Source organism: Orcinus orca, chromosome 6, assembly GCF_937001465.1.
Source record: "Orcinus orca chromosome 6, mOrcOrc1.1, whole genome shotgun sequence".
NCBI lineage: Eukaryota > Metazoa > Chordata > Mammalia > Artiodactyla > Delphinidae > Orcinus > Orcinus orca.
In genome coordinates, this window is record NC_064564.1 from 57,304,771 (window position 1) to 57,328,095 (window position 23,325).

General features: G+C 36.3%; 1 protein-coding gene across 23 annotated transcripts in view; it reads left to right on the plus strand.

Annotated features, from left to right (window-relative positions):
• NFIB (nuclear factor I B) overlaps positions 1-23,325 on the plus strand; it is a 442,099-nt gene that overhangs the window by 323,327 nt on the left and 95,447 nt on the right. For all 23 annotated transcript variants that reach the window (XR_007477723.1, XM_049710692.1, XM_033439769.2 and 20 more), the window contains one exon: positions 16,885-16,938. Coding sequence is in view for 20 of the 23 variants with exons in the window: in XM_049710692.1 (XP_049566649.1) it covers positions 16,885-16,938 (54 nt within the window). In the remaining 3 variants the exon portion in view is untranslated. The remainder of the gene's footprint in view (positions 1-16,884; positions 16,939-23,325) is intronic.

Genomic DNA, 23,325 nt, shown 5'->3' on the forward strand with positions numbered 1-23,325 from the left:
AGACAGTTGAGGCAGAGAGAGGGTAAGTGACATCCCAGAGGTCGCCAAGAAAGTCAGTAGGGGAACTGCAAAGAAGAATCCAGGTTTCCTTTTACTCTGCAGGTTATCAAGCTACATACATTCTTTCCTGGCCATTGGAAAGGATGAGAATAAAGCCAGCCTCTTTTCAGATTGCAAAATCATGTGGGTGAAAGTGCTTTGAAAATTGTAAGGCATTGTTGCTATCTTTATGACTTCGTGCAAATGGAAGGTGAGAAAGAACCTTACTGTCAGTAGCTAGTTGTTCCAACTCATGTGTCATGGGTTTTGCAAATTCTTGATTGATGGAGCCCAGACTATCAGTCATCTTGATCAGCAGTGAAAGACCAATGAAAACTTACATTTATAATTCTGAATTTAAACAATACATTTAAGCATCTTATAGCTCTTTACAATTCTTAAACTGCAAAAGTTCCATGAGATTGACAGCAAACTTTGAACCAGTCAAGAAGCTGATGATCAAAGTTTCTGTGGTTAAATAAACTACCTAACAAAGAACTGATCTAAGTATTCTGATTTCTTTTAAGGTTTTTACTTATAGACTCTATAATTCTGAGGGTAGGTGTGAGGAACTTAGGCCCTGTTTTTTAGTGGGAATAGGAGATTTGAGAGTAAAATTGCTACTAATCTCCTAGTCTGATTTCAGAGAGCCTTGGAGGACACATCCTCTGGGGAAGAGACGCAATTAACGCAATGTTCTTAATTACTTTTGTTTGCTTGGTGGTTAAAGGTGGCGTATTTTGGTGTAAGGCTGTTGGCTCTAAAAGCCCTGTGTGCTGGCATGGGGGAGGGGAGTCGTGAGTGGTAACGTTCCCTCCCTTGAACAGGAATCCCTTTTCCCAACCAGGAGCTGAAAAATCAGAAATGCCCCAAATTATCAGACCTTGCCTTCTATTGGGAAAAATGAGAAGTTAGGCACAATAGAAATACATGAGGTTTTAAAGCTCTCTCTTTGCTTTTCAAAGGAGGTTCTAGAGTAAGTTCCTATTTCTTCCTTCTAACCCACATAAATGGAGCTGTCTTCCACTTATCATAGATCCTCCCTGTTCATCTCATGGGAAGAGTAATGGCCTTGAGACTATCTCATCATCACTGCACCTCTTGTTGTGTCTTATTGCTTAATGAATGTTAAGCTGAAAACAAATCCAGGTAAACAGGGGAGCAGAAAATAAAGTTCAGCCAATGTGAGCTTGTTTGTAAAGTAACGTAGGGAAAAAATCCACCTTTTAGGATCATTTTTAGCATGGCGAATGGACTGAGGAGATAAGTACTGTTCTCTACCAGTTGATTGGATTATATCAGTTAATTTATTCCAGTGTTGGTAATTGCTGGATGATACTAATAGAAAACTTTCAGTAATTATTTTATTATTATTATTGGTTGGTTTATCCTTTCAAAGGAAAGTTTGAAAACCATTTTCTTAAGCACCGCCTCTTTTTTCTTCCAAATGTCCTTACTGGATTCCTGGGCTCCTTTTTCCTCTTTTGTGTTGTCTGTTGTATTTTGGTTTTCGTGGTGTGACATACACATCCATAATACCACGAAAGATTCCTGCTCAGTGAAGAGAGAGTTGAGCAGTGTGGTCACTTTGAAAACACAAGAGTCACTGTGAGTGGGAGCCTAATGTGAGGAGGAAGCTTTGGCTTGGGGTCCAGATTGGGGTAACCTAACTTTCGTATTCAGGTTGGGTCTGGAACCCTGACTTCATTGCCATCACTAATATTGCCATTGAGTAAACAAAGCTAAATAAATGAGAATGATGCAGCAGCCCAATAAAAGTCTTCTCATTTGTAGTTTATATTTTCAAGCAAACCCCAGAAATGACCATTTTCTTAGAGATTATTTCTGCTTTATGTCCTTGCAAAATTAGCTAGACTTTTACCCCGTCTTTACTTCATTAAAGTGTTCCTTAGATATAGAGTCTTCTAGAAAATCGAATATTTTGTCAACAAGATGTAAAAATGGCAAGCATCATTTTCTTTTAAGTAGCTTTTGCTCTTTCTTTCATTTCTTAACCAGTGTCACGGGAGGGAGAAGGGCTATGCTCCCCTCAGGCAGGTGACAGAGCTTCTCAGGTTCATGACAGGAAGCTGTAACATTCCAACCTTGCTGTCTTAGTTGGTTTCAGTTCTGCTTAGGTCAGTGGTACCCAAAGTCCTTCTCATCTTCCAGGAGTTGAATGGTCCTATGAAGTAAATTAATGGTTTCAGTCTAAGCCTTGGGCAGAGAGACACCACAATTAGCACTCCCTGGTACCTGCGTTGGCATTCTCAGCCAACATGCCAAGACCGAAAATTTCTTTCCAGGTCAAGCATAGCACATTATAAAGAAACTTAGGGAATGTCACACTAAAAGATTTACTCTTTCCATGAGAAAGAGAGAGACCACGCTCATGCCACTGGGTTGAGGTGATGCAGTCTGCCTCCAGTATTAAAAAATCATTTCCTTGTAAACGTTTCAGTGTTATTTTGTTCCATTATATCTGCTGTGACGTTTGTAAGTGGATGGAGATTTTCTGTTTATTGGCTTCCAACCAGATCTTCAAATACATTGTTTGAAGGTGGAGATTACTTCTTCTTTGCTCTATCAGCCCATTTGTAGGAGGGTGCCTCTTTACACCTATCTCTGGGCCAGTTACATCTGTCATCATTTCAGTTATCTGCTTGGTATAATGTAAGCAATTTCATTTGTTTTATCTTGTCTCTGAGTTATATATTCCTATGTGATGGCTCTTAAATCACAGAATCCAGATGTAGAGTACATTGGAAGAACTGGGGATAATTTCTTATTTCTTATTGTCTTTTTTTTGGACGGCAACTTATAGCAAAAGTTTAAGTATAGAATACTGTGGGTGTAGTAAAAAAAACCTGGTTAACATTTAGATTCACTTTCTATCTGGCATTAGGCTTCCTGCCCCTTGTCCATGTTGCCAGAGAAATTCAAGGACTGTCTCTATCTCGTGGTCTCAGCATTATTCCTGTAGTTTTCAATGTCTGTGCAATATGTCTGCTGTCATGTTATGAAGGTTGTCTCTTAGCTTATTCATTGCGCTATAATGTTCTCATTGGAAATAAAACGGAGGGATGGGAAAATGCAAAAAGTAGAAATTATTGTTCATCTTACTTTATGCTCATTTTATGCCTATTTAGACTATAACTCATTTTCTTTTTCAATAAATATTTATTGAATTAAATTTACAAATTTTGCCTTAAGTGACAAAAATTGACTAAATAGATTTCAGGCTCAAGTTTAAAAAAAAATTAATAAACAGTGATTTTTCAGTTGATACCCTCTCCATATGATGTTTGGCGGTAACTATCACAAACCAGGGCACTAATGTTTAAGAAACATGAAAATAAAACTTTCGGGATGGGGGGGTGGGAAAGTTCAAAATGACTGAGAGGAAGCACAGGATCATGGTATTATAGTGCAGTGCTGGCAACTGAGTACACCCACCAAGCACTGGTGCCACCCTGTTAAAGTTTCATCAGAAAAAGGCGGCACCATGTGAATTGATGCTTTATGTTTTCTGCAATGTCACTTCCCTCTAGTGGGATGTTATCTATCACAGTGTAAAATATCGAGCATATCCATACTGCTTGCATTTGTGATGGTAAAGTTTTAGTATTGTGAGTTCACATACTTCCCTATACATACAAACAGAAACATTTTTGTTGTCTCCTATTTGTGGCGTGTTCTAGTAAAGCACCATAGATTATGCAGTTCCGGTTGAAGAAAATGCTTCTGTCTCTTCTTATTTTATGAATTTTCCAATGTGAAAATGCTAGACGTCAAGTGAGTGAACTATTTCCTAGAGAAAAAAGAGTAATGCTGAAATTATTTCTCTTTTCAAATATATATTATTCTTAGGTTGATACATGTTGGTCTGTATTTAAGACAACTTTTTTATTATCTCCACATGATATTGTTAGATATTCAGATAATTGATAAGCAACTCAAAGTTGTTTATGAGATAGAAATAAATGTACAACGTTCTATAAAAATTATCAGGCTCATAACTTGATCCAGTCAAGGAGCAGACAGTCATGTTTGTAGGAAAATCACATACACAAGGAAAAACCCAGGTATCATGTGAATTGTTAAAAGTTGGATGGAAAGACTAAGTCTGAGTAGGTAAAAAGAAATAGTAAACCTGGATGGGTGGGTATGAATAGCAGAGGATCTGCTGGAAGAGATGGATTTAGAGCTTGGCATTGAAAATCTGATTAATTAAATTAATCTTTTTTAACGTTGATTATCTTTGCCAATATCGTGCATTATAAAACACATTGGGGTATAGCGTTTTGTACTGCGTACTGAGCGGTGACAGTGCTTTGTCACCTTTTTAATGAAAATCATAACAATGACTTGAAATTTATTAATATTCTACATGGATTATATTTAGTCCACTACCTCTAACTCTATTACCTGACATCTATTTTAGAGTGATGAATATGTCAAAAAGTACATGTATCCATCAGGATCCAGAAAAATAGAGCTCCTACCCGAGTCCACTAGAAAGAATTACCAAGGGGAGACCAATTACAATGATGTTAGAACAGGTAAAAACCCAAAGGGGCAGTGAGGCAACCCAGACATTAGCATCTGTAGGAACCCACTACTGCAACTAAGGCTGGCGGGATAAGAGGAGGAGGTGGTGTTGCCAGAGCCCTTGGAGACCACAGGGAGAGGAGCCCACCCTGTGGAAGCTAGAACACAAAGGAGACAGCCATTGCTTGGAGATACCTGTTAAAAGTAGAAAGAGAAGAAACACCTCCCTTTCTCCTGTCTTCCCACTCTCCAAGTTCCACAGCTCCCACCAGAGCCTCCCATTGGATGGCTCTAATTTGAAGCCAGTTGTTAACAAGCTGGGAAATGTAGTTTGCAGGAACAGAGTGAGGGATGTCTTGGAGGACAAATTATCACTACATGACAATTCTGATTTTGGAGATGGGGTGGGGGGATGGAATTGAGGTAAGGTTCAAAGCATTAATGTGGGAGGGATTAAGTTTGCAGGATATTATCCAAAGCCTTATCATACTAGTTTTTCTTACTGGCATTGAGTTACTAAATTTCTTTTTTTATCCTGCCGGAAAATTTAGTTTATGTTTTTTTCATCAAGAGTATTATTAGATGCTTTTGAAAATTCTCCATGAATGATCTTGTTGGTTAATTTTCAATTGTTAACATACTGTAAATGTCAGGAAGTATTCGATCTTCTCTAATTAGAGCCAGTCTTTAGAACCCCAAACAACAGGTGACAGGCTCAATTGTTCTGATGGTAATTGGTAGCTCTGACAAAAAATTATAATCACCCTCTCTTTCTCCATCTTTTGGAGGTATCAGGAATGGACCAGGAAAAGTTCAACGGCCCTTGTAATCAAGCATTGTCTACAACTTGGAAATAATGATGTGGTTTCTTGGTTCTTTTGTGATTTTGAGGGGGAGGTTGGGTATGCAGCATAGCTTGTAGTTTGTTGTTTGACTGGAAGGCAATGTCATTTTTGAAATGGCAGCATAATAATCAATTTGGAAAATTGAACATTAGCCGTGTGTAATGTTATGTGCAATGGAAATAATCTTTGTGAGCATGGGAGATGAGTCTACAGTGAAGAACTTGACGTTGGTCTGTGTTAAAATTTTGTCACATCTGGAAGGCATTTGATGTATAAAATTACATAGGTTTGATACCGTTCAGGGTTAAGACATACGGATGGGGCATAATGCAGAAACTTGTTCTTTTTCATACTCTTTAGGTATAGCTTAGAGATTTTTGAATCATAAGGAGTCCATTTGAATCTCCATTAAAGATAAACTGAGTAAAATGACAAAATGGAAGGAATTTTGAGCACAAGGTTCACAGCTCCATGCTCTTATACTCTCGATTCCCTTCTTTAAAGTGGATTAAGCAAGTGGGCATGCCTCTCATCATTTTTTCTCGTTTTCCAAATAACCAGTCGATTCCATAGTAGGCTGCTATAATAGGCTTTTTATTATTCTTGTTTAAAGTTACCTGTATTTTTAACTTCCCTCTTAAAATGATCATTTGAAAAAATACTGCCCCATAAAATTATAACAAATCTTCATATTTCTGTTGAGTTACAAACTTTTCAGAGTTCTTTCAAACATATCATTCCACTTATTAGAATAATCCCGACCCTTCTCTTGAAAAAAAGAAGGAAAAGTCATGTTCGTTCGCCATTTTTTGGTTTTTTATTTTACCAGTAAAATTGAGTTACTTTCCTCTCATGCAGTTTTCATTTGCAGGAGGAAGTTACTATCTCCTCATTTGTTTCCTCATTTTATCCTTTAAAAAAAATTTCACATGATGTATTATTCAAGTAGTTTTATTCCTGGTAAATTAGCTTTTGTCCTGAAACCATGAGGACAGAAGTTCTTTGAACCACTTATCAAGGAACTGTTAGGACATTTAATACCATTATCTGCCACATCAGCAAGCTTCCTGTTTCATCAAGTGACTTCTCTGATTTTTTTCCCTCCAATATTATGATAAAATTATTTTATAAACAAAAGCAGTCATGAACGTCTGACGTACAAGTCTACTTGACCATGGTAGAAATATATTATCTCTATCTTACTCTATTACTCTGCTGTGTATTGTACACCTTTGATTAAATACATACATTTATTTTTATGTGAATACATCATCATAGACTTAAGACCCGTGATTTAATAATAAAGCAAGGGCGACTTATTAATGACATACAACTAGTAGGGTATATAAAAAACCCACCGATTTCTTTTCTCTAAGCTCATATCATGATTTCAACATTTTAATGATTTGGCGAAGTATCTTTTTACCTTAAATAATGGAGAAATCTGATGAGGTAAAACATTTCTTTTTAAGAACACATGCCAATGAATAAATGAGCACAGGAAAAAATAAGGATATGACTTTTTGGTCACTGACTGAATCAGTTGCTAAATTTATATTTGTAGAGAGCTCACAGACACTTAAAAATAGACTATATGTAGGTAATAACCAAACAAGTAAAATTTATGATTGGCATTACTGCCAATTTAATTATAATTTCAGAAAGATGAAAAGTATTTTAAGTGATATCAGCCATCAAGGTATTGTTCACTGTAAAGAGTGGTCCTTTATTCAGCAGATATAAACGCCAGGCAGTGAATAAGGCTAACATGTATCTTGACCCATGAATTTTACACTCCAACAGGAGACCTGTACACTAATGCAGAACTTTAATTACCTGTGTTGTTAGTGTTTTCAAGGGGAAGTATACAGTGAAAACGGAGGAGGACTAACTAGGAGGGTTTTTTTTTGGTGGGGGTGGGTGGGTGTGAGTGTGGGAAATTAAACCTTAAAGTATATTAAAACAAATCTTAGCCTTTCCGCACAAATATTTGTGCATATTTTCACTGTTGTATAAAGTTATTTTTTTCCTCTTATTCCTGTTGGAAATGACTAAGGCCAAAAACTCCTACCTTTTCTTATTCGGTTTTAAGTGATTGGGCAAGATACAAACTGATTCAGGCATGAAGTGGTTTGCTTAGGGTCAGAGCACAAGTGTTGGCAGTTACTGAATGGAACCCAGGAGTTCTGACTCTCCAGACAGTTGTGAGAAAACACGTCCTGCTCCCTGAGAAGAAGGATTGCCAACAAAATATTAGAAAGTCTTATGTCTGGTTTTAATCTAGATAAACAATATTGTATTAAGTTTTGGGGAAATACAAAAAACCGACATAGCACAGAAGGGCCACGTACACCCAGAATGTGCTAGGTGTAGGACTTAGAATATTGCATGAAGACCCCAGGACAAAATAAAGCAGATAAGTAAGTTACTGTGCCAGGCAGTGTAATTAGTGCTGTTCAGGATTTCGGTGGTAAAAGAGCATTTATTTTCCCCTGCTTTCCTTTTAAGAGAAAATTTCAGACCGATAGGATCACAAATGTTGCATTTCGTTTATGTTGAAATTTTGCATTGATTTTTCAACTTGCCTCCACAATTATGCTCTTGAGTCTGATGACATTCTGGTTTTCATTTTCAGATTCATATTTCACCAGCATTCTCTTTGCACTACATACCTTGCTATAAAATGCAGGTTTCGCGGTTTCCAAGGGAAAAAAAAAATTATATTACATAGTATGGCTGAAATCCACAATGTCTCCCAGATGGGAAAGACAGAACATTCATCTCATCTTTTCCTCCTGGATCTGGTGGGGTTTTGGAAAGGACTTCATTGTTTTCATGTGGCAGAGTGCATTGGCAAATTGTTTTTTAAAGTACGCAGTGGCGTGTTCATCTCATATTATAAGATATGGGCAGCATTTAGGAAAGATTATAAATCTTACAACTCTCCTCAGAAACTTAAAATACAGCTGGAAATGTTTTGCTTCCAACAAACATGCAATCTTCATAAAATTGGAAAAGAAATGTTTTGAATAAATAATGTTTTGGTTTATTTCTCTCTAGTGCTAGATCTATTTTTTTAGTCAAAATCATGCCATAAAACTCCTCCTTCTTCTATGCTGACACCCTTGCCTCTGTATTTATATTTTGCTGGTGCATCTAAGTTTTTTTTCATTTTTAAAGTATGCCAGATTGCTTTGCCTTGTTTTTAAAGATAGAAAACTGGATTTGCTTCCAGGGACTCTTTCCCTAACTAGGCCAGTTTAAAAACTAAACAGGGATTGAGTCAGTTAATTAATTTAAATGAGATTACAAATCAAAAACATATTACGCAATCTTGATTTAATTACCACATTTTATTTACTTAATTGAAAACACACTGTAGAAAGTTTGCAATCTTGACAATGACCAGTATGGTATCTTTACATTCTAAAGGCTAACGGCTTCAAAAACAAGAAGTTTAGACGATCCTGGTTGTGACCTTTGGTTTACTCAATCCCTGGATCAGTAGAGAGTCATTGAACTTAATCTGAGGCCAGAAGGGTCAGATACGATTATCCCTGCTTTCATTTGCGGGGGTTTGGTGCTAGTTAATGAAGCAATACAAACCTCTGGTCAGACATGTTGGCAGGTTTCACACTTTTTGTGCAGGGGTCTTCCCATCTGCATTGGTGAATTGTCCCCTGGCATGAACAGATATGCTCTCAAATGGGTGTGGGATTTTCTTTTTTTCCCTGAAATTTCAGTGCCCTATGGTTTTGGCTAATTCCTTGTGAACAAATTTTGGTCTTGAGCCCAAACAAATCCTTATTTTAATCCTTGCGATATGATGCTTTGAACCTAATGCTCCTGTTAAGCAGAAAAAGGTGGCTCTTTAAAAGAAAGTTTAATAATAGAACTAGTAGAATGTGTAGGGAAAAGAAATAGAGGGTATAGTACCTGTCTACTCTGTTGTACTGTATTTTTCTTTGGTTAAATAAGTTACTTTATCTGTAAGGAGCCTCAGTATAGCAACCTCTTTTAAATCTCTCAGTTTTGCTGTATAGAAGATATATTTTAAAATCCATGTTAACCAATAAAAAGGGAGATCTGAAGGTATGGGTCTTCAGATGGAAAATAATATGGATTAAAAAGCATGATTGAAAATATGTAAGAAACCATGTCTCCCAGATATTATTTTGGTTCTGTCAAAAGTATTCAGAGAGGTTTAATGTGTCTTCCTGCTCAGAACCGGGTTTAGGGGAATGGATACAGACTCAGCAAAAATATGTCAAGGACTCCATTAACCAAGTGACAGAGTTAACGCTTCCCATGGATAGCTAGTTACCCAAGTTTTGCAGAGAAGTGGATGCCATATAACGTAATCTCCTGTTGAGAAGGGACAGATAGACCGAATCAGAGAAGGAGAGAATGAGCATTTTCCCGCACATTTACATGCTTATGAGAGATAAGAATGTGCTTAATTTCCCCAGATTCTTTCTTTGTGTTATTCTCAACCATTTAAGAGCGGAAGAAGGAAGTATTGTAAAACTTTAGTTTTGTGGCATCCCAATTGATGAAACAGTCCTCCATTAAAACTGAAGCTGTATAGATCTTTAACGTGCTGCAGAAAAAATACGGCAAATTATGTAATCAGAATTGTGATTACATAAACCTAACTCACTATAACTCCCAGGGAAGTCAGTCCTCGTAGAAAGTAAACTGCCAAGAAGGAGGCAGGACATTTTGCACAGACGGAGAGGGAGATTCGTCTGAGAAGAATAGTTTTTTCCTCTCTCCTTGAAAAAGGTGGATGTTTTTGTCTTAACTTTGTGTTTCCCTGTTATAAAGTGCATGGGTTTGTATCCCTTCCTTCAGGTTTTTGTTTGTTTCTTACATTGGCTTTTCTCTTTCTTAAGTGATTCTTTCTGGCATACTATATACTTAATTTGTAAAAATATGCTATTTTAGTATGTCAGTAGTTAATAATGTTTTGGAGAGAAAGAAGGGGACTATTCTAAGCCTCTAGAAAACTCTCATGGTATCTTTAGTTGACAATGGGCTATTTCTTTACCTGCTTAAAGCCAAAGAATATGACAAAGGGGCCCTTTATCACATGATGACTAATTTTAGTTCTAGCAAGAGGCTATCTGTAGGTTAACAGGTTACAGTGTGGGTTTCATTTACTCTTCTGATATCCCTTGATATAAAAGCTATATTGTTGTAGAGTCATAGAATTTTAGAGCCAGAAGGGACCTGACAGATTACCTTGTACAATCCCTTCTTTGCACCAGAATGATTATAAATAAAAATGATGCCTCTCAAATTTTTTTTTTTAATAAATAAAAATCATGCCTCTCAAGTCATGGTATCAGAGAAGAAAATGAATTCCTGGAATGTGTCGTTTTTGGGTAGAAAGACAGCTTATATATAAGGGTCATCAAAAGCTTCTTGGCCTCTTGCTTGCAAACCTAGTGGCCTGCTCCCTGGACCTCCCCCGACAAGCATCTCCTCCCTTTGTAGGAGAGAGCCAAACCTTAATTTCTGACTCAAAATAGTGCCTCTTATCTACCCCCTCCCATTTCCAAATATTCCTTCAGAAATTAAGGGAAGCAGAACTGAGCCTTCCATTAGGCTGGGAGACCCACTCTGGGAATTGTGTCTCTATCCCCTTTCCTTGTCACAAAAGTTTGTCTACTTGATTTTCTTTCCCACTGGATAATTTCTTAAGGATTTATTTATTTATTTATTTAAAATGGAGGTATAGTTGATTTACAGTGTTTCAGGTATACAGCAGAATGATTCAGTTATACATATATATACGTATATATTCTTTTTCAGATTCCTTTGCATTATAGGTTATTACAAGATTTTGAATATAGTTCCCTGTGCTATACACTAGGTCCTCACTGGTTATCTATTTTATACATAGTAGTGTTTATCTGTTAATCCCAAACTCCTAATTTATCTCTCCCCCACCTTTCCCCTTTGGTAACCATAGTTTGTTTTCTATGTCTGTGAGTCTATTTCTGTTTTATAAATAAGTTCATTTTTATCATTTATTTTTAGATGTTTCTGCACAGAGGCAGCATGCCTAGTGTTTCTTCCTTTTTTTCTAGGCTTGCTTCTTTGTGCACTTCCGTAGTTTATAGACCAATTGTTTTCTATTCATTTGACTTAAACAAGTGTGTCAGGCGCTATACCGAAGATTAGGGCCATAAGGCTAAGTAGAGCAGTATCCCTGCCCTCATATAGTTCAGAATCTAAAAGGGATGACCTCAACATGGAGGACTTTAGGGAGAAAAAAGATGGACACTGCGTGCAAAGACTCAGGGGCATCAAATGGAGGTGACACACATGGAACTGAAAGGCTAATGTATGACCCAGGTGTTGGTAGGGGCCAGATCAAAGTGCCTTGAATGACATCCTAAAATTTTGGAGTTTTTTTCTGTATGTATTGGGACTCATGTAAGAGTTTTAGCAGGGAAGAAGCTTGATCAGTTTTAGGTTTTGAAGAAATCGCCTTGTTAGTAGAGAGGAATATGTACTAGCAAGATGTGGGATCTGTTTATTTTTCAAGACTCTGTTCCTAAGGTCACCTCCCTCTGATATCTTTTATGACATGCCCTTGCCCATCCATCATAGGAAGAACTAATTATTTCCTCTTGCTATGTACTCACTTATAGCACCTATCACAGTGTATTTTTTTAAAATTTGTACATTTCTGTCTGAGCAAGCTCTGAGCTTCTAGATAGCATAGAAGGTATATTCTTTTTAAAACAATATGTTAAAGCTCATTATTGTAAATTAAATGGAAATTTAATACACATTTAGGGAGAACCTAATATGTTCCAAACATTAGTAACTGGAATACAGAACGTGCTTCATAAATCTTATTCTCACTTGATTGAAACTTACATGAATGACCTTCAAAAAACCTTTCATAGTTGTGATGATCCAACCACATCAGTTAATTGAGTTCATCCCCCTTCACATCCCTCCCCCCAAGCATGTTAGTACTTAATACAAACATTTAACAGGTCAGTATTTATTTATTATCTTATATGTTTAACAGACATTTCATTGGACTTCCATTAGATTATCAGTAGAACATTAGAATTTCCTCGGTTTAGCAATGAAAATCCAAACTAAAGTTTTTAGAGTTGGCCTCTTTCTAAAGCGTCAATTAGTGTATAGACTTCAATGATAATAATAATTATTTCCAACTTCAGTTAAAAAGACTAGCTAAAGGTTTTTTTAAATTTCTGAAGAAGGTTTTGAATATATTGGTAAATGGTGGGAAGGAGGAGGGAGATTAGGGGAAGATAAAGTTCCCAGAAATCTTTAATTGAGTGAAAGGTCATTTGGATTTGCATGATTTTAAGATTGCATCATAACCACTCAAGAGGCAGTGTGTCTGAATGGGTGGCCCATGTAGAGAACACACGTTTTAATAGTTGCCTTGTAACTTTGTACAAGCCATTTAGATCACTTAAGTATCCCAGGATCTTCCATAAAATTGTGTCATTAGAGAAACTTGGTTACTCCTTAGGTAAAGTTTAGATATTAGAAGAGCCATGAAAGATTGGCTACTTTTTAAAAAGGAGTGGATGGAAAGATTGAAGGAAAGTTAATAAGGACCATGTAAGGATGAGAACCTTTACTTATTCCTAGAGAATCTTTAACCTGGGGGAGGGAGGAATTGATTGAGTTTTAAAAGCATTAATTTAGAAATGGTTTCATTAACTCTTCTGTTTCCTAGAAGAAATATAATATGTTTAATTCACACTTTTAAAACACAAAGGATGGAAAATATGCAAAATGTATTTCAATCCTACTTTCTGTCCAGTCAGGTCAGAAAGAGACAGACAAAGAAATGTAGAAGTTATAGAATGAGATCAGGGAAGAGGAAATAAAATGTGGGGGGAATGACAGAGGACTGGTTTAGGTCTGCTGCCTTCAAGACCCCTTCCCCTCCTTTTTTCTCCACTGCATCAAAATCTTTCTAGCCTCAAGACTGAGTGTGCTGGGCACCTCGCAGTCCCATTCTTACCGCCCTCCTTCTTCAAAGACTTCAGTCTTCTAGAAGGTAATTTTCGTCACATGGCTGGTATCTCCTGGCTTTTGAGCATGACAGCTCCCTGAGAGCCTCGAAATGGCAGCACTGCCTTCCTCCCTTTTGGGGAGGGTGGGACTAAAGCACTTACAGAGGAATTCAAGAGGGCACACACTCGTCCGTCTTCAGTTGATTCACCACGGACAGTTTTAGATGCTTACACTGGGAGGGACAAATTTAGTCATATCCCTTTTCTCCCTTTCTTCCTGAGAGTCAGTCCGTTAAAAATATTAGTCATTTTTTGAATGTGTCTTTTCTGTTTAATAATAGCTTTCATTTATTGATTGTGTAAGATGTGTCTGACCAGTACTTGACGTTTTATATAGTAAAATCTTTGCAATGATTCTATAAGGTAGGTAGTATTACAGTTAAAGATCAGGACTCCAAGGCCCTAAGAGTTAAGTAATTTTGTATAAGATCACATTACTAGTGAGGGACAGAGCCGGGATTCGCTGTAACATATGAAGTACACACACATACACATGACTTGAGCAAATGATGGAAGCAGTTAAGGAAAACCTTTGGGTAGAGAGTAATTTGACCTAGGTGGTGAATTGGAAGGGTTTTAGATGTGGTCTAAGTAATTCTTTCTCTGAAGTTCACCACAATAACAGTTCATTTTTGGTTTCTCTGCCCACTGTGACTCCCTGGTTACTTCCTTTTCCAGCAGTTGGAATGAAGTGACCGATATAAGGTGACGTAAGAGTTAAAAGTAGATTAGAGTGTTAGAATTTACAGTTGGAAAAGTAAGTGTTCTTTTGCTCGTTCCTTGAGGGGGCCTCTTCTGTGTTTTGGGGATCCAGTATATGCTGTTTACTGCATGAGAGGGCACAGACGTTGGACTACGAGGGAAAATCTGTCATGTGTGCCAGTAAATGCCAGATTATTTTAGAAAGTGGAATTATTATTATTAAAAGCAAGTGTATGCCTCAAATTTAGGGTCTACTTTAGCTTTCCCTCAAATGTTTGTGGGTTATTTTTCAGAAATTACATTTTTATTTCAGTTGAAGAAGTTGGTCTGCAGTTGTTGGAAATAGGGGAAAAGGGTAATTTGAAGCAGAAAAAAATTAGGGTTTTCCAAATGGGATGTTGTGGTAATGGGGTGTCCTTGTTCTAACTGAATACTTTCTCAGGAATGGAAGAGACATTTTTCTTTACTGGATCCAAATTTCAGCAACAAGATGTTGGGAAAGAATTTTGTGGTTCTGTTTTGAAGTTGATTTGACTAAAAATACTAAGGCTCACCTAGAGTGGACAGCTCATGTCCTCTGATGACAACCCTAATTTACCTCATGTTGTGTCATCGTGAAGGTGTCATTAGCCACCATGCGGGATCAATATCTAGACCTCCATAAATGTGAAGTAGCTTTACAGGGAAAAATAAAATGTGGGGAGGCTCTGGTCAGTGGGTACACACTGCATAAATAGGAACTTCTCAAAATGTTAAGAGTCACTTGAGAAATTAAGCTGGAATGTCATGTCAATTCTGGGGGACATTTGTCAGAGGAACTCAAGGCAAAAATAGCTGAGGCTATAGCAAAATCATATAATTTTTCTTTTTTTATGTAACTGTCATACTCCATGCCTGGAAAGTAGCCAGTATTGGGCCATCTTTTATGGGAATAAAGAAAGAGAAAGATTGATCTCCTAAGTTATAAGTCACTGAGTCTTGCCTCAATTCCAGAAAAACTAATAGAATTCATGGGAGATGAGACAAACCTTTTGGAGAGTACCTAACTCTCTTTGACTATCTGTAGAAGACTCTAGCCAGAACTGAGATTGCAGGAGTAGTCCTGACCGGTTTCTTTTCCATTTGGGGAAATAAGAAATAAATTGGAGGATAATGTGGGAATCATTAAATATATTTACTGAGATTTTATAAAAACTGTTCTAGGACAAAAAAAAAAAAAGGAAAGAAAAGAAGAAGAAAAAAGACAAGGAAATGGGATGAAGGGGCACAGTTCCGATCTCAGTATTAAATCTAGTTAGCAGGCATGAGGCAAAGGGCAGAAATAAATAACCAAGTTTTATACAGAAAGAAGTCAACAGAATGTCCTTGCAGTTAATAGTAGAAGCAGCAGTTGCAGTATGTTAATAACTTGAGTAGAAGAGCAGAATAACTCTGCTGAAAAAACCAGCATAAGATTTTTCTGCTTAAATAAGACTGGATCCTGTCTTGGGTATAATGGCCAGGTTTCAGGAAAGAGACTTGTCTGTGGCCGCCTATGAAATTTTGTTGAAATTCACTATCAAGTTCAAAATTGCCTTTTCTAGGCAAGCAAAGAAAGCTGCTGAATCTGAACCATCCAGCCCAGTGCATTCACAGCCGTGAACAGCACACTGAGGAAAACACAAAAGAAGTAGACAGAATCTCTGCCTCTGCTTAGGAGCATGCAGTTTAGTTGGGGAGACAAAACTTAAATACTAGAACCAATAAAAGAAGAGTACAAAGCAACTTGCAAGTAAGTGTATAATAATATGGCGCAAATGACACAGATAAATGCAGAGGGGACATGGAGGAAAGGGGAGTGAGCAAAACACAACAGTGTCAGGTTAGTTAGGAAAGGCATGTTTAACAGTACTGTAGCTTCCATGTTCCTTTCTGTAGCATCGATGAAGAACAATGTGGGATAGGAAATTCAGATATTCTGCATTGATCTCTTCCTCCTTATCTGCCGAGTCTGTCCGTCTATCACAGATGGAAATTAAATTGATCCAACAATTTGCTCTCCACAGAGCCGTGATGGTTTCTACCTAGTAATTTATGCTTTTCTTGGTGTTTGCAAATCAATTGCTATCATGGGATGCAGTCAAACCTGGGCCTGGATCCAGTAGGTTGGGGGATTATTGGAGTGGATATGTGTGTATGCGATTGAAATCCTGGAAAAACGGACTCTAGTTTCTATGTATTTTTACTCATTGAATAAAAACATTTTCGGGTTTTTTTTTAAAAGCATGTTTAATTACACTCAGATTGCATTTTTAGGGAATGTATCTGCTTTATTTCCTACTGCTCCTGACAGGCCCAACCTTCAAACCACCTTTAGTGGCTTCGTCGCCAGACCTTTTGTTTTAAAAAAGCCTTGCCCTACCCCACAAATATTAGAGATCGCTACTTTTTTCCTCTCGGAAAAAAAAAAAAAAAAAAAAAATATATATATATATATATATATATATAGATGTTCTTCTAGTTTAATAAATAAAACATTGCTCCTGAAAGGCTTAGGAAAGTATACTTTATTCAAACACTCGACTTCATTGTTCTACGTTAAAAAATTTTTTTTAAGTCCTTCTGAGGATTGTGAAATTCTTTCAAAACAAATTAAAAAGAAAACATTTTCTGTGATTTCTTTACAGATTCTGGACAATCAGGAAGTCCAAGCCACAATGATCCTGCCAAGAATCCTCCAGGTAAATATGTGTTCCAGGACGTTTGCAATCTGACATTGTTGGAGAACAAAGGTACCACTGTATAGATAAACACCCCGTAATTGGTCAGCTGCCTATTTTGTTCTGGCAGGCAGGTATGATCAGGACAAGATGTGATTCTTTTTAGGCCCTTCACAGTGGCACATACTTCCACATTGGCGTCATCAGTATGTACCTAATCACTAATGTTTTACTTTTTGTTGGTGTTTCTTTGAAAATGAATATGCATATATTTTATAGCTGTATATGTTTCAGGTGCTAAAAGTCACTGTTGTTTGAAAAGCCAAAAATCCTTCTAATCTTTCTTTTAAAATGCACAAGAAAAAGTATAATTTTTCATACTCTTATTGTAGTTTATCAAATCTCATTACTTTAAAAAGTAGGTTGTGGTGGTAGTGGTTATGTCTTCATGCGGGATTTTTGCAAATGAGTTTTTATTCCATAATGTTTTTAATGGGATTCCAAGAATCAGGAAATAATGAAAGTAAGACTTTTCCTTTAGTGTAATGTATGTCGAATACTCTCTTTATTTTCAGAAGTTGTTCCAGATCTGAAAATGGCTTTTATAAGAAACCATACTGTCTTCATGGTTTTGTTTTTCCTAAAGCTGCAGATATAGAATTTTGACTGATTTAGGAGTAGTATCTCTTCTCATGAGATAAAAACTAGTGCAAAGAAGAATTTCTAATATTTTAATCTCATAAAAATTTTAATTATATCTGTGACTTTAGTAAAAGAATGCTCTAAGAATAACCTAACAAAAACAAAACAAACAGGTAAAAAAATTCAAACTGACCACATATAACCTCCACCTCCAAAATGATCTCATTTGGCTTTTCATTGAAAATAGACCCCCAAATTTATAAAAGGTAATCATAAAAGTTTCCACAGGTAGACTTAGTTTTAGGTCCTTAATTGCTTGGTCTTCCTGTCATAATACTTTGCTAATGTGAGTCTGAAGAACCCTCAACACTACAAGAAAATGTGTCAGAGCATTCTTGCTTTAAAAGGATGTTAGAAAGATATAACAAGTAAATATGTAAGTAAAAATGCAAAGGCAAAACAGAATATATTTTTTTCTTTCTGAGTCTTGCCTATATTTTGTTCTCTATTTTTATCTTCGAAAAAAATTTTCCAACTGCATATTAACTTATTCTGTATTGTACAAAATCAGATTGTATGACAAAAGTAGTATATCCTTCAAAGATAAAATATTCTAAGTATAGATATAAAATGTATACTAAGTTGATTTTTCTTTACTTTCATCCAAGTCATTTAATATGACTAAAAATTGGTAGCAAAACATTGAAAAGCTGAAAAATTTTAAATGTAACTTCCAGTTAAATTGATTATTTTATTTTTTGTGTGGATGGGGCCAAGAAAGCGAGCTATTTAGAATATAATAAAATTTGTCAGAAATTTTCTGAAGTTGAGAAAATTTATTAGCTTGTAATGTCTTCAACTTTACTAAAATTTCTTCTTTTTAGTTATTAATGTTTTCTCTGTGTAGCATGATAACCAAAAGTGAATTGTATCCAAACATTTTTTAAAAGCTTCTTCACTCATTTTACAAGAACTGGCAGGGAGGGGGACCTTTATTAGAAAAAGAGTTGATAAGCATTGTTAAGTCAGACTAAACAAAGGATATGCTCTTTGCATTTGAATGACAGCTTGGTTTGAAATTAATAAAGCTGTTATTGTTTGAAATGCATTTCTGAACATGTACAGAAAGAATCGTACTCACTTAAAATGTTCTCTACTTGAGCTGAATGAATAATCTCTGAATAGTTATATAATGACAGAATATGATTTTTCAATATTTGTTGAGAAGCTTGGTTAAATTTTCTTTACTACATTCAGTGTAGCACCTATTAATTTATCTGTTTACATATAATATGGGTAGCAGAAACAATCAAGATAAAGCATCTCTATTATTTTCCCTCTTAAATTTTCCTTGGAAATCAAACCTTTTGTGAACTATGTCTGAAAACTGGAACGTTGTAGGTAAATGTATATTATGATTAGTTGAATATTATGTATATGTAAATTGTACATTGGTTACCAGTTTTTCAGAGATAGAATATAATGAAACATAAAATATCAAAATTAAGTGGAATAAAATTAGAATTTTCTTTGATGATTCAGAAGCATTCTATCGTTTTAACATGCTTTGTGTATCATTACATTATGGACTTAACCTTAGAGATTATGAAGGAATTCTGTTTGATGGAAGTAAGAGTTTGTTCTGTAATAACTTGACATAAATCAAATCACTAGAAATATTAAATAGTATCTAACTGGAAATGCGAAAAATCATAACTTATTAAGGTTTTTGTTTTGCAGTCAATTGGGATAAATTATACTTATTATTAAAAGCTCTTTTCATAAGTATAAGCATGTTTGGTATTTTTAGAGCATAATTTATCTCTTGGAGCCTCTTTTCATCTCTGTTTTCTGGCTTTGGCTGAAATGTGAAATCTCTGAATTACCGTATCAAGTAGGCATGATACATTTACAGGCAAATTCAATCTACTACCATGAGCAATGAGACAGTCGAATCACTTTGCTGTTTGTATTGTTATAACAAAGAGAAAGTAAACTTTTGAAAAAGATTGCCTTGAGTTCCAGCTCTTTCTTATCACTAGTAGTTTTCCACTGGGAGATGTGCAACCCCTGGACATTGCCACCATCTACTTCTGTGTTTATTTCATAACAGCTTGGGAAGAGATGGCAAAAATTCAAGCCCTTTTGGAGGTAAAGGCCCTTTGAAATCAGTTTACCACTGTTGACATGAAGGTGGGATCACATCCAGTCATTCTATAAGTACAGATGCATGGGTCTCCCACAAACTGGGCATCCCTCTGGCTTGGGTTTTCTCCAGCATCAGACATGACTATCTGATGCAGAAGAACTTCTGAAGGGTGACCTTAAGGTTCTTCAGACTGTAGTATGGAGTCTACAGATAGGCCTTTAGTTTTTAATTTGTGTTTCCTGATTGGGATTTGTACTTAGTTAGCAAGCTAATCACATGCATTTGAACAAAAGCGACACATTTTTGGGGAGGAAGAATATTTGCTACTTATTTTTAAAAGAGCTTAAGTAGGTTTATTTTACTATTTTAAAAGCACTTAAATAGTCTTTGCAGTATTTCCTTATACTATTTCGTGATTTAATTTTTTGTATTTATTCTTTGTTACATAGTGGGGATGGGCACCATACTCTTTTCTGGGCTAAGGTGTCCAAAAGGTCTGACTTTGTCCAAGGACATGACATTGTTATTTTGGTCAAGAACCACTAGGCTACTTCATTTTTTGTATGATGCACATTTCTCTTATTTATGTTGGGGTCAAAAGTTATATGTTTATATCTAGATACTTCTTTCTGAACAGTAAATTAATCCCTTCTAAGCAGTAGAGCTGCAAGAGTCCTCTTTCAACTATAGCAAACAACTGTTGTGGAGCAAAGGAGAGCAAACCATTAATTTAAGAACTTAGACACAGACCTAATTTTATTTACAATGATTAAAACCTCTACTTTCGCTTTTAGAAGATGTGTGTGATTGGATTATAATCTTTTGAAATGAACTTTGACTTGCTATATTATTTTGTGTCTCTACATCCCTTGGGCTATGAACTTTTAGACTTCCCAATCTTAATCAGTTACCTAATGCTGGAGTGGTTGATATCCAAGGAAAACAAGGCAATCTAGAAGTTTGATTTTGCCTCTAAGCCAGCTAGAAGTGGATGCCTCTTCTTGGAGTTCAGGAAGACTGTAGGTTTGTGGGGAGCTCTCTCTTGGCTGGAAATATAACAAAGAAACATTGAATCTTAGGACACTTTGCAAATTCTGTGATGAAAACTTCTGAAGCATTCCAAGTATCATTAACCAGAGCTTTCTGACCTAGAATGACATGGACTTATCCTACTTTTCTTTTTTGTAAAATTTGCAGGATGCTTGTGCTGTTTTGTGGGGCAGCTTTTGTGTATAGTGGGGCAAAGCCTCTGGGGACCATTAAGATCATATATTGGGTAAATGTCAAATAAGCCACCTTATATCCTACCTGGAACAAAAATGGAATTACATAAATAATTGAATAAGTTAAATAAGGTGTATCAACTATAGCAATATGCTCATCTTACATTTAAGATATTATTTTAATTTATATTTATATTTAGTCCATATATAAGAGAGATCGTACAGTATTTGCCTTTCTCTGACTTATTTCACTTTAGCATAATGCCCTCAAGGTCCATCCATGTTGTCACAAATGGCAGGATTTTGTTCTTTTTATTTATTTATTTATTTTCTGCTGTACACGGGCCTCTCACTGCTGTGACCCCTCCCGTTGCGGAGCACAGGCTCCGGACGCGCAGGCTCAGCGGCCATGGCTCACAGGCCCAGCTGCTCCGCGGCACGTGGGATCTTCCTGGACCAGGGCACAAATCTGCGTCCCCTGCATCGGCAGGCGGACTCTCAACCACTGCGCCACTAGGGAAGCCCAAGATTTTGTTCTTTATTATGGCTGAATAATATTCCATTGTATGTAGGTACCACATACGTACCACAATTTCTTTATCCATTTACCCATCAGTGGACACTTAGGTTGTTTCCATTTCTTGGCTATTGTAAATACTGCTGTAAAGAACATGGGGGTGCATATATCTTTTGGAATTTGTGTTTTCATTTTCTTTGGATAAATACTCAGACATGGAATCTGTGGATCATATGCTAGTTCTATTTTTAATTTTTTGAGTAACTTCCATTCTCTTTTCCATAGTGGCTCTACCAATTTACATTCCCACCAACAGAGCACAAGGGTTTCCTTTTCTCTGTAACCTCTCCAACACTTGTTATTTCTAGTCTTTTTGATAATAGCCATTCTAACAAGTGTGAGGTGATAGCTCATTGTGGTTTCAATTTGCATGTCCCTGGTGAGTAAAGATGTAGAGCATATTTTTATGTACCTGCATTGGCCATCTGTATGTCTTCTTTGGAAAACATCTATTCAGATCTGCCCATTTTTAAAATCAGATTGTTTGATTTTTTGCTGTTGAGTTGTATGAGTTCTTTATGTATTTTCGATATTAGCTCCTTATCTGATATATGATTTACAAATATTTTCTCCCATTCAGTAAGTTGCCTTTCATTCTGTTGATAGTTTCCTTTGTTATGCAGAGCTTTTTAGTTTGATGTAGTCCCACTTGTTTATTTTTCTTTTGTTGTTGTTGCTTTTGGTGTCAGATTTTAAAAAATCATTACCAAGGTCTATGTCAAGGAGCTTACTGTGTTTCTCCTAGAAGGTTTATGGTTTCAGGTTTTACATTCAAGTCTTTAATCTATTTGGAGTTAATTTTTGAGTACAATAAGATAGTGGTCCAGTTTCATTTTTTTGCATCTGGCTGCTGTCCAATTTTTCCAACACCATTTATTGAAGAGACTGTCCTTTTCCCATTGTATATTCTTGGCTCCTTTGTTAAAAATTAATTGACCATATATGTGTGGGTTTATTTCTGGGTTCTCTATTCTGTTCCATTGATCTGTATGTCTGTGTTACGTTAATACCACACTCTTTTAATTACTATAGCTTTGTAATATAGTTTGAAATCAGGGAGAGATGCCTCCTGCTTTGTTCTTCTTTCTCAAGACTGCTTTGGCTATTAGGGATCTCTTTTTGTTCCATATAAATTTTATAACTTCTATTTCTGTGAAAAATGCCATTGGAGTTTTTTTTTTTTTTTTTTTTTTTTTTTTTTTTTTTTTGCGTTACGCAGGCCTCTCACTGTTGTGGCCTCTCCCGTTGCGGAGCACAGGCTCCGGACGTGCAGGCTCAGCAGCCATGGCTCATGGGCCTAGCCGCTCGATGGCATGTGGGATCTTCCCGGACTGGGGCACGAACCCACGTCCCCTGCATCGGCAGGTGGACTCTCAACCACTGTGCCACCAGGGAAGCCCACCATTGCAGTTTTGATAGGGATTGCATAGAATCTGTATATTGCTTTGGGTGGTATGGACATTTTAACAATATTATTTATCATAATCCATGAGCACAGAATATCTTGCCATTAATTTGTGTCTTCTTCAATTTCTTTCATTAATGTCTTATAGTTTTCAATATACAGTTCTTTCAGCTCCTTAGTTAAATTTATTCCTAGATATTTTATTCTTTTTGATGTAATTGTGATTGTTTTCTTATTTCTTAATTTCTTTATCTTTTAGGTCATTATTAATGTATGGAAATGCAACAGAGTTTTGAGTATTGATTTTATGTCCTGTAACTTATTTATTAGTTCTAACAGTTTTCTGATGGAGTTTTAGGGTTTTCTATATAAAATATCATGTTATCCGCAAATAGTGCCAGTTTTGCTTTTT